This window comes from Typopeltis vanoorti, chromosome 21, assembly GCF_054136105.1.
Source record: "Typopeltis vanoorti isolate ZY-2024b chromosome 21, IOZ_Tvanoo_1.0, whole genome shotgun sequence".
Taxonomy (NCBI): domain Eukaryota; kingdom Metazoa; phylum Arthropoda; class Arachnida; order Uropygi; family Thelyphonidae; genus Typopeltis; species Typopeltis vanoorti.
In genome coordinates this window covers 12,593,923-12,610,682 of record NC_143569.1, presented here as the reverse complement: position 1 = coordinate 12,610,682, position 16,760 = coordinate 12,593,923, and the positions used below count along the sequence as shown (strand labels likewise).

The 16,760-nt window shown below is 36.0% G+C and overlaps 1 protein-coding gene across 2 annotated transcripts in view; it reads right to left on the bottom strand.

Moving 5' to 3' along the window:
- Positions 1-16,760, bottom strand: part of LOC150094626 (proteasomal ubiquitin receptor ADRM1-like) — a 209,431-nt gene that overhangs the window by 146,657 nt on the left and 46,014 nt on the right. For both annotated transcript variants that reach the window (XM_090410846.1, XM_090410847.1), the window contains exon 4: positions 6,260-6,350. In XM_090410846.1, coding sequence (XP_090266972.1) covers positions 6,260-6,350 — 91 coding nt within the window. The remainder of the gene's footprint in view (positions 1-6,259; positions 6,351-16,760) is intronic.

Here is a 16,760-nt window from a genome sequence, read left to right as displayed (position 1 = left end):
AGCAGTGATGACAGCACAGTGGTAAAAAACACTGACCAGGCATGCAGTCAGGAATACATATCCATACTTGAAGTAGAAAAAGCCATCAAAGGCTTGAAATGTGGAAAGGCAGCAGGAGTAGATGATATTCGACCAGAAATGCTGAAGTATGGTGGTATAAGAGTATTACAGTGGCTGCACTGCATAGTTCAGAAAGCCTGGACAGAGGGACAAATTCCCAATGATTGGAGTAGAGCTCTCATAGTACCCATATATAAAAAGGGAAATAAAACTGCATGTGAGAATTACAGAGGTATTTCCCTACTGAGTGTTCCTGGCAAGATCTATGCAAGTATACTTGAGAAACGGTTGAGAAGAATTGTGGAAGAAAAACTTGGTGAAGAACAAGCTGGATTCAGGCCAAATAGAGGCTGTCAGGATCAGATCTTCACTTTACGACAAATAGTCGAGAAAGCATGGGAATATAACAAAGATCTGGATTTAAGTTTTGTCGATCTGGAAAAGGCATATGACAAGGTGCCAAGAGAGAAGCTATTCAATACGCTGCAGTTATATGGTGTGAATGGGGCATTATACCAAGCAATACTTAGTCTTTATTTGAGTTGTAAGTCAGCAGTCAGAATTGAAGGAAGTACAGGAAGATGGTTTAATGTTAAATCTGGTGTGAGACAAGGATGTACATTATCCCCTCTGTTATTCATTATCTATATGGATCACATTATGAAGGAAAGTGGTATTAAACCTGATATCAAAATTGGAGATGTTAATGTCAGCTCTTTGCTTTATGCGGATGATGTTATACTTCTAAATAAATCTGCTACAAGTCTGCAAGATTCTCTGACTAAATTGAATAGCTGTTGTAATAGATATGGTATGAAGGTCAGCAAGAAGTTATCCATTCACAACACAGTTGAAAATGTCAACTGTGTTGTGAATGGAGAACCTGTGGAACAAGTAAAACATTTCAGCTATTTAGGCACGATTTTTACTGAAGATGGTAAACTAAATATAGAAATAGACAACAGAATCAGCAAAGCTGGTATGGTGGGAAGGCAATTGAATAAATTCATATGGAATAAGAGAGAAATTATTCGGAACACTAAATTAGCTGTATACAAGACAGTGTTCAAACCAGTTTTAACTTATGGATCTGAGAGCTGGGTCAGAAGTAAAACACTTGACCAAAGACTAGAGACCACAGATATGAGAGTCCTGAGAAAGATTATAGGCGTGAACAGATGGCCTCAATGGCAATATCATATTAAACACGAGGATATTATGAAAGAACTTGACATTGTCAGCATCCAGGAATACGTTAGCAGAGCTAATCTCAGGTGGTATGGTCACTTAAATAGAATGGGCGAGGAAAGATTAGCAAAACAAGTGTTCTCTGCCAGGGTGGCAGCAAAACGACCCAGAGGAAGGCCAAGATATAGGTGGATTGATACGATACAAAGTGCTTTAGATGATAGAAATATAAGATCTGATAATGTTAGAGTCTTGACAAGTAACAGACTGATTTGGAGGAAAATTGTAGATAGGAAATTAATAATGATGTAATTTTTTTCATGTAGTACTATCATATCCTGTACACCCCTTGAGGGTACATGGCAGGAATTTGGTGAAGATGATGATAATAATTAGAGGATGTATGATGGACAGATATCAAATAGTTGCAACCACCTTTGATATTTGATATCAAACAGATATCAAATATCAAAGGTGGTTGCAAAGGTAGCTTGCTCCACCTTTGCAACGAGTGGCCCTGGTGTTGTACCACCTTACCCCAGTCCTTAAGATACTTTCAGGCGCAAACTTTGTTTGCTCACACTTGGATAAAGGATTAAACTATTATTATACTCTAACCTAGTGAAAAATAAACTTTCAACATCTTTTTCTAAATCCAGAGTAATTTATTAAAAAAGGGTGGCACACCACTTGGTAACTCCTATAGGTTGAGATGACCTGCTAATGCTTCTGCCTGGTATCTCAACTTGGGCCTGTCTCAACTTGGGCCTGGCTCCCACTGAAGAGACCTCAATAAAGGTTGAAAGTAGTCTGGGTAGTGGCCCTTCCCTTAATGCATAACATTAGACATATCTGCAAGGAGATGTATTTTGCATTATAGGAGATACTGAGACAAGAGTTTTAGTATCTTGCTCCACCTTTGCAACGAGTTGCCCTGGTGTTGTACCACCTTACCCCAGTCTTGAAGATACTTTCAGGTGCAAACTTTGTTTGCTCAAACTTGGATAAAGGATTAAACTAAATTTATAATAATCTCCCTCATAGTTAACACATTTAGCTTTCCTTGCAGGGAAAGCTTTATCGAGCTCTTTACTATCACATCAGGCACAGGTGGTAGAGCTATTAGAAACAGTTTGAGCATACCCATATTTCTGACATTGAAAAGATCTCAGGAGATTAGGGATGCACAGCCTACCAGGACAGTTGAGACAACCTGCTTTTACAGATGCTGAAGATTTAGGTGTTTAAAAAGTAAAGGTAATATTCCTGGTCAGAACCAGGTGACTATCCCTATATATATATATATATATATATATATATATATATATATATATATATATATATAATCCTTGATCTTTAAGCTCTGAATATATTTCCTCATCTGTAACATCAAAGAGATCCCATTCTGATATACTCCTCTAGAAGACTTTAGTGTTTTATCAGATGTTACTCTGCATCTCATTCCACCCACTGATGTCACTTTCAGTAGTTTTTCAATTTTTCTGACATGATGTTTCCACAAGGATATCATCAGAAGTTTCTTGACTGTTTTGGGAGAACCTACCAGTCTTGAATCCTTTTGAATAAAGAAAGTTGACATTTGTTCTATTGGTTTTCACCTGTTGCATGGATGATAAGAAACACTGGTATATTTATACTGGTGAACATGTCCTTTTTGTTTCTTTCTTCTGTTATCAAATGATTATTTAAGTATCTATAGTTGGTCAGGACCTTGTAAGAGCCCCTGAAAAATTTCAATATGAAAAATTCATGCTAAAGTGGTTTTTTGTTCAGCATCAGAGCTACCCATCGACCAAGGAGTCACACATGGCAGGCAATAAATGCATTCAGACAGAAGTGAAACACTAGGATTATTCCAGATGCTGCTGTAGGATATCTGTATTAAAAGTCAGATATCCCACAAGTGACATGCAAAGTAAAAAAAAAAAAAAAAAGAGAAAGAAAACTAACTGTATGCCAAGAGTTATTCAAATAAATGAGTAGGAGTGTGAAATATATAACAGTGAAACTAGGCAAACACTGTATTTTTTAATATTCAAGGGGATGCTACTCCACACACCACTCACGAGTGGTTGCACTGTAATCATTGGGAAACATTTCTCTACACCCCTCATACTTCCATTTGTTTGACTTTCTCAAAGAACACCTTTCTGGAAGACATTTCACTTAATTTAAAAACGTGTTTCATTTTTGTATGTTGTGAGCAAGAAGTTTTACAATGTTATTTTAATATTTTAGCTGGTGAAGTCTTGTTATTTAGATGTGAAATAAATTTATGAAAATTAATTGTTAGCAGAATTATGATTTTGTATGAGCTGTCAAGTCTTGAAATGTTTCTTCGCTGTTTGTGTGTAGACAAATGTTGTTTACAAGACATAACTGACAATGTAAATTATGAGGGAAACGAAAGTTACTGCTAGAATTCATATTACAGGATATCATATTCATATCCCTTGCTTAATGCAGTTTTGCTTAACGTGGATTTGATTATCACTGCGAAATTAATTGCGGCAATCCCTTGATATATGCGGCAAGAGTTTTGATTAACGCGCCATTAAATTTACCATGCAAAATCATGCTCACGCCACGAGGCTAGCAGCCTGGTGGTCATCCAAATTCTCTTGATGATCTGTGTGAGAATGTGAAAGTTTTATTTTTCCCACCAAATACGACATCATTGCTACAACCCATGGGCATGGGTTTCATTGCAACTTTCAAAGCCTACTTCCTTAAAAAGACATTCTCAAAGACAGTAGAAACAACAACGGGAGAAAATGTGATTACGCTCCACGAATTTTGGAAAAAATTTAACATTAAACATGCAATTGAGAACATTCGTGACTTGTAGGAGCAAGTGTCTTCTAGTTGCATGAAAGCTGTTTGGAAAAACCTTCTGCCAGAATTCGCTAATGACTTAAGTTGTTTTCAAAATCCTGTGAACAAAGAAATTGTTGCAATTGGTGAAGACCTCAGTTCTGATGGTGTTGATGCAGAAGATGTTAAGCAATTATTGGATTCAAATTCAAAAGATTTCAGAGACAACGATCTTCTTAAAATTGAACAACGCACATATGAAGATAACGAGCAATTGGAATGTGAAGATGAGGTTCCAAAGGAAATAACAGTCAAAGAACTGGATGGAATATTTCGCAGTTCAGAATCGCTTAAGCAGCAAGTAATGGATATGGATCCAGATGTTAATGCTTGTTTGCTGAAGTCTGGAGAGTCATTTTGCTTGTTATCGTAGAATTCATGCCGATAAGAAAAAAACTAAAACTGTTCAAATGACTCTTTATAACTTCTTTTGATTAAAAAAAATTGCAGTAACTAATGCAGGTACAAGTATTTATTAAACATTTACTTTGCGTTCATTTTTTATCTTTCCTAAAAGAGTACCATATAAAACGAACTATTAGTACAGTAATCGATCAAAGACGAATTGTACTTTTTACTATTGATTAGTAGAATTGATTAACACGATTTTGATATACACGGTAACATCGAGGGATACCTGTACATGGATAATTAAATGACCTTACCTCAGCACATGAAATATTATAAAATGAACTGTTATAATTTTGGACTGTTTCATTTTGAAATTATAATTAAATAAATTTTTCTGCACTGTGAAGGAAGAACTTTGTCTTTTCAAGCCAATGCTGGAAAGCAGTAATGGTGGCACATGATGGTGGACTTAAGTGGAAGTTTTTCAGTTGCATTTCCAAGCATGCATGGAACTGAAAATTAATTTTGAAATGAATGTTGTATTGTTAAGCATTTAGTAGTCCATGAAGTAAGAAAGGACACAGAGCAGGAGAAAATAAACATGTGGAGTTTGTGTCTTTAATATATGAAAACTGGACAGAAATTAGAAGAAAGAAAGAAATAAAAGACAGAGAGGATATTCTTGTTATAAAGAGATAAGTGAAGTTTTTATAGTTATTAATCCATTAGGATTTATTTCAGTTAAAGATGAAAGGAACTTTATTGATTTCCACTTCATATAGAATGATCCTTATAAAGTTTGTTTTATTTAGGATTCTCAGTCTGATAAGGATTTCAAACTGTGGATAAGGTTTTAGTTATTTCTCCAGAAACTTTCCATATAGAAGACAGAGTTTTTCTGAAATGTTAAAACTACTGATAAGGTTTTAAGGATGTTGTGAACATAGAATAAGTCACAACACACACACACACATGTACACTGTACCAGCACCACAGCAAGCCATGGATCCTGTTCCTGAACCATGGGATAGGAGACTTACTGTAACACATTTGACACTTGCAGGCAAGTCTATTATCTGATTGATCCTAGCCAGGCAACCAGGGCTGCCCATCTTTAGCAAGCAAAGAGCCAAAGTAGTTCAAGACTACAAGGATCTTTCTTTCAGAATGTCCACAGGTTGTGTGGCACAGCCAACACAGGGCAAGACAATGGATCCCAATGATGGCTATCTAGAAGACAGAATAACAGAAAAGACTCGGAAGTAGATCAAAGAATATGGCAAGAAATGCAAAGATAAAGGAAATTATGAAAAGAGCTAGTCCTATTACTGGGAAGTCACCAAGAACAGGTGCCTTATGAGGATGGGAGAGCTGTATCATATGTAATTACTATATAAAAGGACAAGAACAGTCAAGTGTTTCATAAGTCCATCAGTAATGAAATGATTCATCTCCACATGCAGTGAGCATCTATAGAATTCAAAGTAGTAGAGCTAGAATATAATTCTATTTTTCCAAAAGAGTTCAAGTAATTTACCCATTACAATTTAAAGTAAAATTCAATATCAACTGTGAACCCAAACTGATAGTATTAAGTTAGGGAATGTAAATGTTAACACCGAATGAATTTAAAAACTAAAAGAAAAAAATGTGCTATAAGTACTGTTAGCTACACAAGCTTTCTCACTGAGGTTGAACATTCCATATAAGTCCAATGATAATAAAAAATGTAAGGATTACTGTGAGTTTAATTAGCAATACTTACTCAGCTGTTGATGACTGAGTACTAGAAGGACGACTGCTTCCACTAAGTAAGCTGCTCAAGTTGGCCATCCCTCCAATACCACTTACACCACCTATGCAATATATGTTAATACATGTTAAGGAGTAATTCCGAAAGGGCAGAATTTTTCAAATTAAAAAATCACCATTCAATTACTAAACTATACAAATTCATTAACTGTTTTTAAACAAAAAGTGAACTTTTTTAAATGAAAATTAAAACTTTTTAGATTTTTCTTATTCACAGCACTATGAAATGTTTGAGCAGCCAGTTGTAGAGGATTTGAATTTTTCCAGAAAGCTGATAATATTATATTATAAATGACCACAGGAATCTTATAATAGCTTCTGCTGCACATCTATCAACCATTATTATTACTATCTGACCTGCAACATCTCAAGGATTAGCAAAAGCATCACTAATTAGCACAATAAGCATCAATACCATGGAGTACACTCATTTTGGCACTCACTGTACTTCCCATCAATGCATTTCTGGCATACAATGCTCTGTGAATAATAAAATAAATTAAGAATAAAAATGCTGATGATATGAAGCATTCAGTTGTTCAGATGACCTTAGTTCTTACAATATAATCTTAAAAGACCAAATGCAGAAACAGAGTTCAAAATATAATGTGACCAAATGCAAGGAAATTAATCTCAATTACCTAACTTTCAAATAAATGAAACTTCATTGGGTTAGGGCAGTGATTTTCAACCTTTATCATAGTACACCACACCTAGACTAATTATTAAAATTCTGCAGCACACTAAAAATATATTCTTTTAATTTTTTTGATGATCTGGCAAAAAATAGGCATAATTTTGATTGATTTACACACAAAAGAAGATGGAAGATCAGACACTAATAAATAAATGTGCAAATTACGACATTATTTCTTTCATTTAATTTGTTTTCATAAATCTCGTGGCACACCAATGTGCTGCGGCACACCGGTTGAAAATCGCTGGGTTAGTGTGTCACCAGCCTGTGCTACAGTACCATGCATTGGTGTCTTCAATTAACCTACCAGAACATTTCCTTTGCAGTCAAAATAACTGAATTATTGTATATGTAGCTTAGTAAGACAGTATGTAATACTTTTTTTTTATAACTCCCATCCATAAAAAATTAGCACATTTACTAGTTCCTACTGCAGGTAGGAAGTATAGAACCCCATGTTAAAGATTAAATATGGTACCTTTTCAAAGGACTTCAATAAACAGGGTGATGGTTTCACACAGGGCAATGAAAATCATCTTACCCTAAAGACCTTCATGAAACTGAAGAATCAAACCTGCAACCTGTAGATTGGCTTGGTGCTGCCACTTTCCAATCATGTTGGTGAAGATGAAGATAAGTTGAATGGACAGGCTTTATAAAAAGTAAATTTATAAATTTTGGTAAATAGAGAATTTATGTTGAGGAATCATGTTGACAAGACCATCAGAAACCAGAACACCTGACAACCTCTCCAGCTTGCCAACACACTTAATGTGTTAAGTCCCCTTCCAGGTATACTGTGATTGTCAGTTCTCCTCTTGGTAACTTGGACCACAACCTCATACAAGTCTCTTTTGCATTGGAACAACCACGTTCGCAGTCTCGTGTCCTTAGGTACTACAAGGGTACCAAATGGGAGTTCTGGCAGTTCCGCAACTTCCATTCTTCCTTCCCATGGTCTGACTACTGCTTCAGTTCTTCTAATCCAAACACCTGCTCAGACCAAATAACAGAAATCATCCTCACAGGAATGAAGGCTTTCATCCCTTATTGTACACCAAATTCTCAGCCCCAATCCAAACCTTCTTCTCAAAAAAGTGTTGATACTGTAAAAGAAAAAAAATTCTGCTTACAAGGAATGGATCAAGACCAAAACTCCAGCTATCCACTCTGCCTATACTACAGCTTGCAGCAGTTGCAAATAAATCATCACCACGTCACTAAGTCCAAGTCAGACTTTGAAAGGACCAAATGCTGTAAACTTCCTTCTTGTCCAAATGACAGTCACTCCTCCCCTTGCCATGGCCTTTAAGATGCAACTTCTGCCTACCCAAGTTTCCAACCTCTCACAAACGGATGGTACAGTAGTTACCTAAAGACAAGGCCAACTTACTAGTATCACTCTTCTCTTCAAAATTCCTGCATTGATGATATGGGCAAAGGTCCATCCACACTACTAAGAATGGCTCCCTTCATGTCTCCCATAGTCTTCCAACAAAAAGAAATCCGAAGAATCCTCAATAACCTGAACACAAATCCTCTCACTAATGGATGGTACAGTAGTTACCTAAAGACAAGGACAACTTAATGGCAATCACTCTTCTCTTCAAAATTCCTGCATTGATGATACAGGCAAAGTTCCCTCCACACTACTAAGAATGGGTCCCTTCATGTCTCCAATAGTCTTCCGACAAAAAGAAATCCGAAGAATCCTCAATAACCTGAACACAAACAAGACATCTGGTCCTGATGGTATCCCACCTGTTGTGTTAAAAAATTGTGCCCCAGAACTCAAATCTATCCTGTATCACCTCTTCAATCTATCCTATTCAACTGGCATCTACCCTACAACATTGAAGCAGGTCCACATCCAGCCCATCCCAAAGAAAGGTGATAAAACTCAACCAACAAACTACCATCCAATTCTCTCACTTCTGTTCTCTCTAAAAGTATGGAAAAGGTCATCAATAACCAACTCTTGAAAGATTAAAAGACCAAAAGAACAACCACCTAGAGTCATACCAACTAATCAGTGACCAGCAGTATGGATTCTGCCACTTGAAATCTACAACTGTTCTTTTTGCCTTCACCATTCACCTCTGGACTCGAGTCATGGAGAAATTTGAAGAAACTCATGTGGTTGCTCTCGACATTTCAAAGGCATAAGATCGGGTTTGGCAGAGGGGTGAACATAACAAACTGCCATCCTATGGTCTGCCTTCCTCACTTTGCAATTAAATCTCTAACTTTCTCAGTGGTCGCTCACTACAGGTCATGGTGGGCAGTTTACTTTCCTCAGATATCCCCACCAATGCAGGAGTATCATCTCAGGGATCTGTTCTTTCATTCACTCTCTTCCAATTGTATATAAATGACCTGCTCTCTCAGACTTCCGAAGCTAACAATACATACACTCAATTCCTCCTTTTCATTCGACAAACCTTGTAGTGTTCAAGTATTAGAATCCTCAAAGATCTACAATGACCAGTGTCCTGAACTCAGTTCTCCTAACTATATACCTAACTGTGGGGCAAGGACAACCTTGTAAACTTCAATGCCACCAAAACTCAGTCCAGTCTGATCTCTCACAAGAAAGATCTCACATCCCATCCCCCTTACCTTCACTAACACTGAGATATCCAAAGACAATCAGATTTCTCTTCTTGGACTGATCTGCATCTCCGATTTTTCCTGGCACAAACACATTTCAACTATAGCTTCTGCAGCCACTAAAAAACTTGTACTTATTTTTTGCACAAGACACTAATTCACACCTTCACAGCTGTTAACTCTATACAAAGCCCATATCTGCACAGCCATGGAAAATTGCTCAATTCTATCCACAAGAAGGAAATCAGGCTAAATAACGATCCCTCTCTCAGAGACATTCAGTTTCTCCCTTGTGTCTCTTCTACAGATACTTTCATGGAGAGTGCTCTACTTAATTGGACACTATTATTCCTCTACTCTCTTCTAAAATCATTAAACCAAGAGACACTGCTATCCTTTCACAGTCCACCTTAAAACTCACCAAACCAACTTCACTGCCTCCTCTTTTATTCCACTCCACTCTTCCTTTACCAAAGATTACAACCCTCAGCTGTTCAAGGAAATTGTGAACAGATTCCTCCTTTCTTCTACTCCTCTTGCCCACACACGGTACTAAATGTGCTATAGGTCTGGTGGCCTTCTATGTGTGAATCAGATAAAGAAAAAAAAAAATCAAAAAATCTTTGAAGATAGTAGCACTAATAAAAGACACTATACTTATAGCTGAAAGGATGCCTTAAAAGAGAAATTCTATAAATGATGATCTTGGTAAATGTCAAACTAGACTAAACATTGCAAATACACAAGATTTAATGCCTCTCTCGAGAGCTGACTCTGTCACATGTTAACTTTTTAATTCTCGCACATTCAACTGGCATCTATACTAGATGCCCAGAAATTATATATATATACACACACATATACATATTATTGAAATTAGGATTTACTCAGGATGTATACATTTATAAAAATAAATTTAACTGACTAGAACCCGAGAAAGTATAACAAAAACCTTTAATACATCACGACTAGTTTCATTGGTGCTCCGACTTCTTCAGGTGAGAAAAAAAAAAAAAAAAAAAAAAACATAAGATATAAAAATAACAAGGTAAAAAACATGGACTTTCCAGCTTAATAAAAAGCAGAATAGTAACAGTCATATTTGAATAGGTGACCGCGTGCTACCGTTGGCATGAGTTGAATGTATGCGACAGCTATTTTAGAGCGCCAGTACTGGATTACTGCGCTATGGGAATCAGGCAAATTGTAGCTTAGATTGTTGTTCAAACGTGAAGGGTCCAGAACTATTTCTTTTGATTCGATAATTCTTCTTTCGAATTCATCCTTGCATATATATAAATTAGTAATGCGTTCCCAGTCAACTTGATGTGGCTGTTCTTCAAGGTTAGAGTTTGCCGAGAAGAGGACATGACTGGAAAGGGTGCTCGCTCGTGTTCTACTATAAGAGATGTCACGTCTATGTTCCTCAAGACGAAGTGAAACAGATTTATCTGTCTGGCCAAAATAAGGTCGACCACAGTCGCACAAAACTTTATAAACACCAGGAAAATGCAGTTGGTTGTGTTTTGGTTTTGGTCGACTCAGAAAAGAACGAAGTTTTGGCAGAGTAGTATAGTAGGTCTTTATGTTGAATTTCTTCAAAATCTTAGCTAGTTTTGGGGTAAGAGAGCTGATAAATGGTAACTGTATATGAGTGATAAGGTTGGAATCATCTTCTTGTCAAGGATTTTGGCGTGGTCTCAAACGTTTAGTGATGTTACGAGATGAATATCCATTATTTAGGAAGGTGTTTTTCAGGAAGTTAAGCTCTGTTTGAAGGTCTTCTTCTGTGGAAGTGAGACATCTTGCTCGATGGGCAAAGGTGGAGATGATGCCCAGTTTCTGAGGTGGGAAGTCATGAGAAGAACCATGTAAATATCTATCAGTGTGGATGGTTTTTCGAAAAATTGAAAATTTAAGACAGTCAGGTAATCTGTTGATCTTTAGATCCAAGAAGGGGAGAATACCGTTAATCTCTAGTTCTGATGTGAATTTAATGTTCTGATGTTGGTTATTTAAATGGTTTAGAAAGTTTTGCAGTTCCTCTAAACTACGTCCCCAGATAAGGAAGACGTCATCAATGTAGCGTAACCACAGTTTAGGTTTCAAAGTAGCTGAGGAAATATCTTTCTCTTCAAAATCTTCTAGAAAAATGTTAGCTAAGACTGGAGATAGAGGGCTCCCCATAGCTAAACCGCTAGTTTGTTTGTATATTTTATCTTCGTAGCAGAAATAGCCGGAATTGATGCAGTGAGTTAGAAAAGCAAACATTTTTTTTTTAGAAACCTTGTCCTTAAGAAGAGTCAGAACTTCATCTGTAGGCACATTTGTAAACAGAGATACGATGTCAAAACTCACCATTCTATTTTTTACTGTTACTTCTATTCTATTTATATTCTATTTCATACTATTTCTTATTGTTACTTTCAGTAAGAAATATTATTATTATTATTGTTCCGGGAAACTCCAAGGAGTCGACAGACTCATCGAGGGAGGCCCTAACATCATGTCTGGAACAACTATTCAATATTCACACAGTATCTATCATATCTTGCCTTGAACTCATTCACGGTCGTAGCATCCACAACAGACTCTAGAAGCTTATTCCACTCATTCACCACTCTCCAAGTAAAAAACCTAGCTCTAACACCCTTGTCAACCACGCTCTTGCCCAGCTTCCATGCATGGCCAAGAATATTTATACCTTTAATTCATTAAAGTTATTACTGTTGGTTTTATACGTATTAAGTTATTAATTTTACTTCCTATGTGTATATTGTCTGAAGACTAGAAGCAGTAGTCCCTATGTAATGAATGGCATGCACTCCTCATCATCCACTACACTGCAGACACAAGTAAACAAAGTAGTTTTATTGTATCATGGAATAAGGTACAGAGAGACATTTGAAGATGGTGTAATATATTTGTAAATATATAGCGCAATTAGACATTTGGAATAAAAATGGCACTACCTAATGAATCACATGTCCCTTCCCACAGAAGCTATACTGCGCAAACTCAAGCAAAACCCGTTTGTTGTACCACCAAACACATAAAAACAACTGTCCTAACATTTGTCCAAATTTTCAATGACATGAAATAAGTGTCTATTCAATTGTATGAGCGTGTTAATGAGCCATCTGTTAATGGGTATGGAGACATGTCTGATCCTCTGGGACACACTTTTCATTTTTTTTTTTTTTTTTTTTAATGAGTAGATTTTCATGTAGTGGAACCATTTTCAGCATGTCCTTTGGAGTGAGCCCATACTGATTTTTCTCTTATGCACTCTAAAAGAGAGACAGCAAGCAAATCACACCATTCAATGGAGAAGGTGGGAGTGACATATGTATTAAGGTTCCTACTGACACTTTCTTTAAAGTTGCTTTCTAATGAAGGATATTAGATGTTGCTACTTTTGTGATAAACTGCTTCCTTCCTGAAAGGGGATGCTCTGCTCAGTTTTTATTTATTTATTTATTTTTTATCTCCTTTTTTGTCCTTCCATCTTCAGCATTCCTGGGAGTATGCTGGGTGATTTTGCTCACACCGTTTTGGTATTTTGCTCTTTAGTCTTTACTGCAACATCAGGCACAGACAGCACTGCCACAACAAGAAGTTTGAGAAAGACCCTGTTTTTTGACATTTAAAGCAGTCCAAAAGTTCAAGATGTAAAACCTTACTGGGTAGCTGAGATAACCGGCTTTGGCAAATTTTGGTGTGCTGAAGGTAAAGATGATGTTCATGGTGGGAACCAAGTGCCCATTTCTATGTATGAGGATTCTTCTTGTCTTTCACTTCTTAGTCCTTCAATTCAGAGCAGGTCTCATCAGGAACATCGAGGAGGTCCCAGTCCAAAATTATGCCTCTAGATAAAGTTTAAAGATTTGTAGGAGATAAAAATCATTGAGACCCCCCCCATCCCCAACAGATGTTGCACAAAGTAATTTTTTAATTACTGCTGCTAATTCTTCCTCAATAAGTATAATCTCCTGAATGGAATTTCTTCACAGATTCTGGAGATCCTTCCAAACCCTTCTGGATGAAGAGTTTGCTTTACTGTTGAATGTAGATTCAACACACCAGAACATCCATTTGGAAAAACATCACTCATCTTCATCCAGAAGGGTTTGGAGGGGTTGGCTATATCTCCAGAATCTGTGAAGAAATTCCATTCAGGAGATATACTTGAGGAAGAATTAGCAACAAATGAAGAAGTGGTATATTTGTTGGTGCTTTTGATGTTTCTATGGCTTCTAAACATGGTTGGGACTTGCTGAGGGCCTGTGATAAACAAGAGAATGAAAAATTATTCATACTCCGGAAGTTGGTTCAGCACCAGAGCTCCCTGTCCACCATGGAGCCACACATGGATACCTATTCTCTGACAAGAAATGATTACACTCAGGAGTGGAAGATCAGGACTACCCTAGACATTATACTGGCACCACAAGCCTTAGGCTCCATCCCTGGACCATGGGATAGGAGACACTATAACAGTTTAACCTTACAGGCAAGTCTGCAAGCTGATTGATGCTGGCCAGGGCACAGTATGTAAAAAATTATTAAGCAGGTAAATTATTAAGCAAGTTACAGTAATAGCTGAATATAAAAAAAATTCAATTAGCCAAGTAAATAACATTAAAGCTGATGCAAAGATCGAATTTACCCCTTTTTTGGTATCAAAAGCAGTAGTCATAAGCTCAAATAATCTATCCATCAATGAAATCTTTCAATTATTCATCAGTAGTTAAATAGAAGCTTATGATCTAAAAGAACACCTCTGTTAGGCCTTAGGCCACATCAGAAAATACTCATATACTCCTGAATAACTAATATATTAATATGACAAACAAAACAAGTAGAAATAAGAAATAAGGTTGCTTCTTAAAATTTTGAAATACAATTGGAAAAATAAGACCTACTTAAAAGTGGAGAAGAGCACTTTGTACTTGATCATTGAATGGACAAGCAGATTCTCTATTCCTAATTCTTTACTTTTAACCAATCAAAATCTAAGCTGCCATAACCTATGCCATATGCCTCTAAATTATCTCTTATTGACATCCTCTTTCTGATAAAAGTAACAATCTCAGCTAATTTCTTTAAATATGAAAATAACTTTGAAATTCAAACTTCCGAACTTCCAATGGAGAAATGGCCTGCCCCCTTCCTCTGAATCATCTATGGAAGATATAAATGATGCCTTGTGTATTGGAGAGAAAAAGAAAAAAAAAAAAACTGTCCAGATATATCCACAAACAAATTTTCATCAAACATCCACATATTGTTAACTACACTATGAATCATACAACATTCTGTCCAAAAAAATCAGTTGTTTCATACAATTTATTAATGCATATAAGTTTTTTACATAATCTCCAGATTTAAAATATTTAAATTGTAAATATCCACAAATAACAGGGCAGGATATGCTAATAAGCAAGATACAATACATAACCACTCACTGTAATAAAGAGCCTTTAACTATACAACTAAATGCAGTTGTATAGTTTGTATACATATTCAAAATTATTTTTAAAGCTTTCTAATACATTTTTAAACACAAAAGTTCTATTCAACCAGTTCAAAACTAAGGAACATTCTTGGTAATAAAATGATACAAATTAGAACTAACATTTTTTGATCACCATAATGTTATATTGTTTTCCTTATCAAAGTTATTATCTTATTTACAGAGGATCAACAATTTAGTCCTTTCTAGGAAGAATTATCCCCATCTCAGATGACTTATTTCTACTTGTGGTTATAGTTAAATCAAACAGTTGCAATTACAAAACATCCAGCTATAGAAGTAATTGCTTGTGATATATTACTTATACAAACAAGCTCCTCAAGCAATTAACAGTTAGGGAAGGTATGACACCAGATCGAAGAGATTCGAGGTTTAATGCAATAAATAAAGCACAAATAATTTAACGCACATTGAATCAATCCTATATGTTGTCTCAGTCACTGAGACATCATCAGTGAAACTATTAAAATTGCAAAATACAAATAAAATTGCACAAAATAACAAGTGGAAAAGATTAGACTGAAGGCCTTAAGTCCTATAAGGAAGCGCTCTCCATGAATGCTGCTGGCAAGTCTTAGTTGTTTGGCACGAGGCCTATGAATTCAAGTTTCCCAAATCTTGGAAAGTTTAATACTACCACTCATTTTAAAAATTTATGGAATTTACAACTGTGTTAAAAAAACTTTTTTATTATCCCGACGTTTCGATCTTCACATCAAGATCATCATCTGGAGCATTCATCATTGTACAAGACAAGCTGAGTTACATTATTAACTGTAAGCTAAAGAAACAATAATTTGATCACGTGTTATTCTACTGGCATGACCTCTAGTGAAAAAAAAATAAAAATTACATCAAGCTAAATTCTATTTACGATGACAGGAATAAACATTCTTTCAGAAACAATGATGTCCTATTTTTAGTATTGCAATTCTTATTTTTGCTTTTAAGATACTGGATTTTCTACAGTCCTGTTTATAGTTGTTATTAATGAGGAACGTTCCATGGGTTGAATATATACCTTCCATATGTTTGGGATTTTTAGACCATCATTATTGTTCGGATTGGGGTGGTTGATAATAATCTCACATGCTTCCTTGAATTTTCGTTCATACCATGTTTTAGTGCAATGTAGACAGCTAGTGCTTTTCCAGTCAATTCTGTGTAAGGAATTCGGGGCATGATCAGAAAGGCCAGCTTCACCATAATTATTATATTTAATGTGCCATTTATGTTTTTTTTGTCTGATAGGAATTGTGCGTCCTGTTTCTCCTATATATATGGTATGTTGCAAGTACAATAAATCCAGTATACTCCAGGGTGGGCTAGTGGAGGGAGTGGGTCTTTGGATGAGCTGAGTAAGCTTTTTAATTTTGCAGGAGGTTTAAAGGTGGCTTTGAGGTTGTATTTCCGTAGTACTCTGTTTATTTTGTCTGATGTTCCTTTAATGTAGGGAATGGTTATAGTTTTACTGTAGTCTGGTTTGTCTTTGTTTTTTTTTTGAGATTTTGTAGAGAATTTTGTTAATAGTGTTTTGGCTGTATCCGTTTTTTTGGAAAGTATTAAAGATAATTTTAAATTCAGCTTTAAGTGCCTGTTCATTGGAACAGA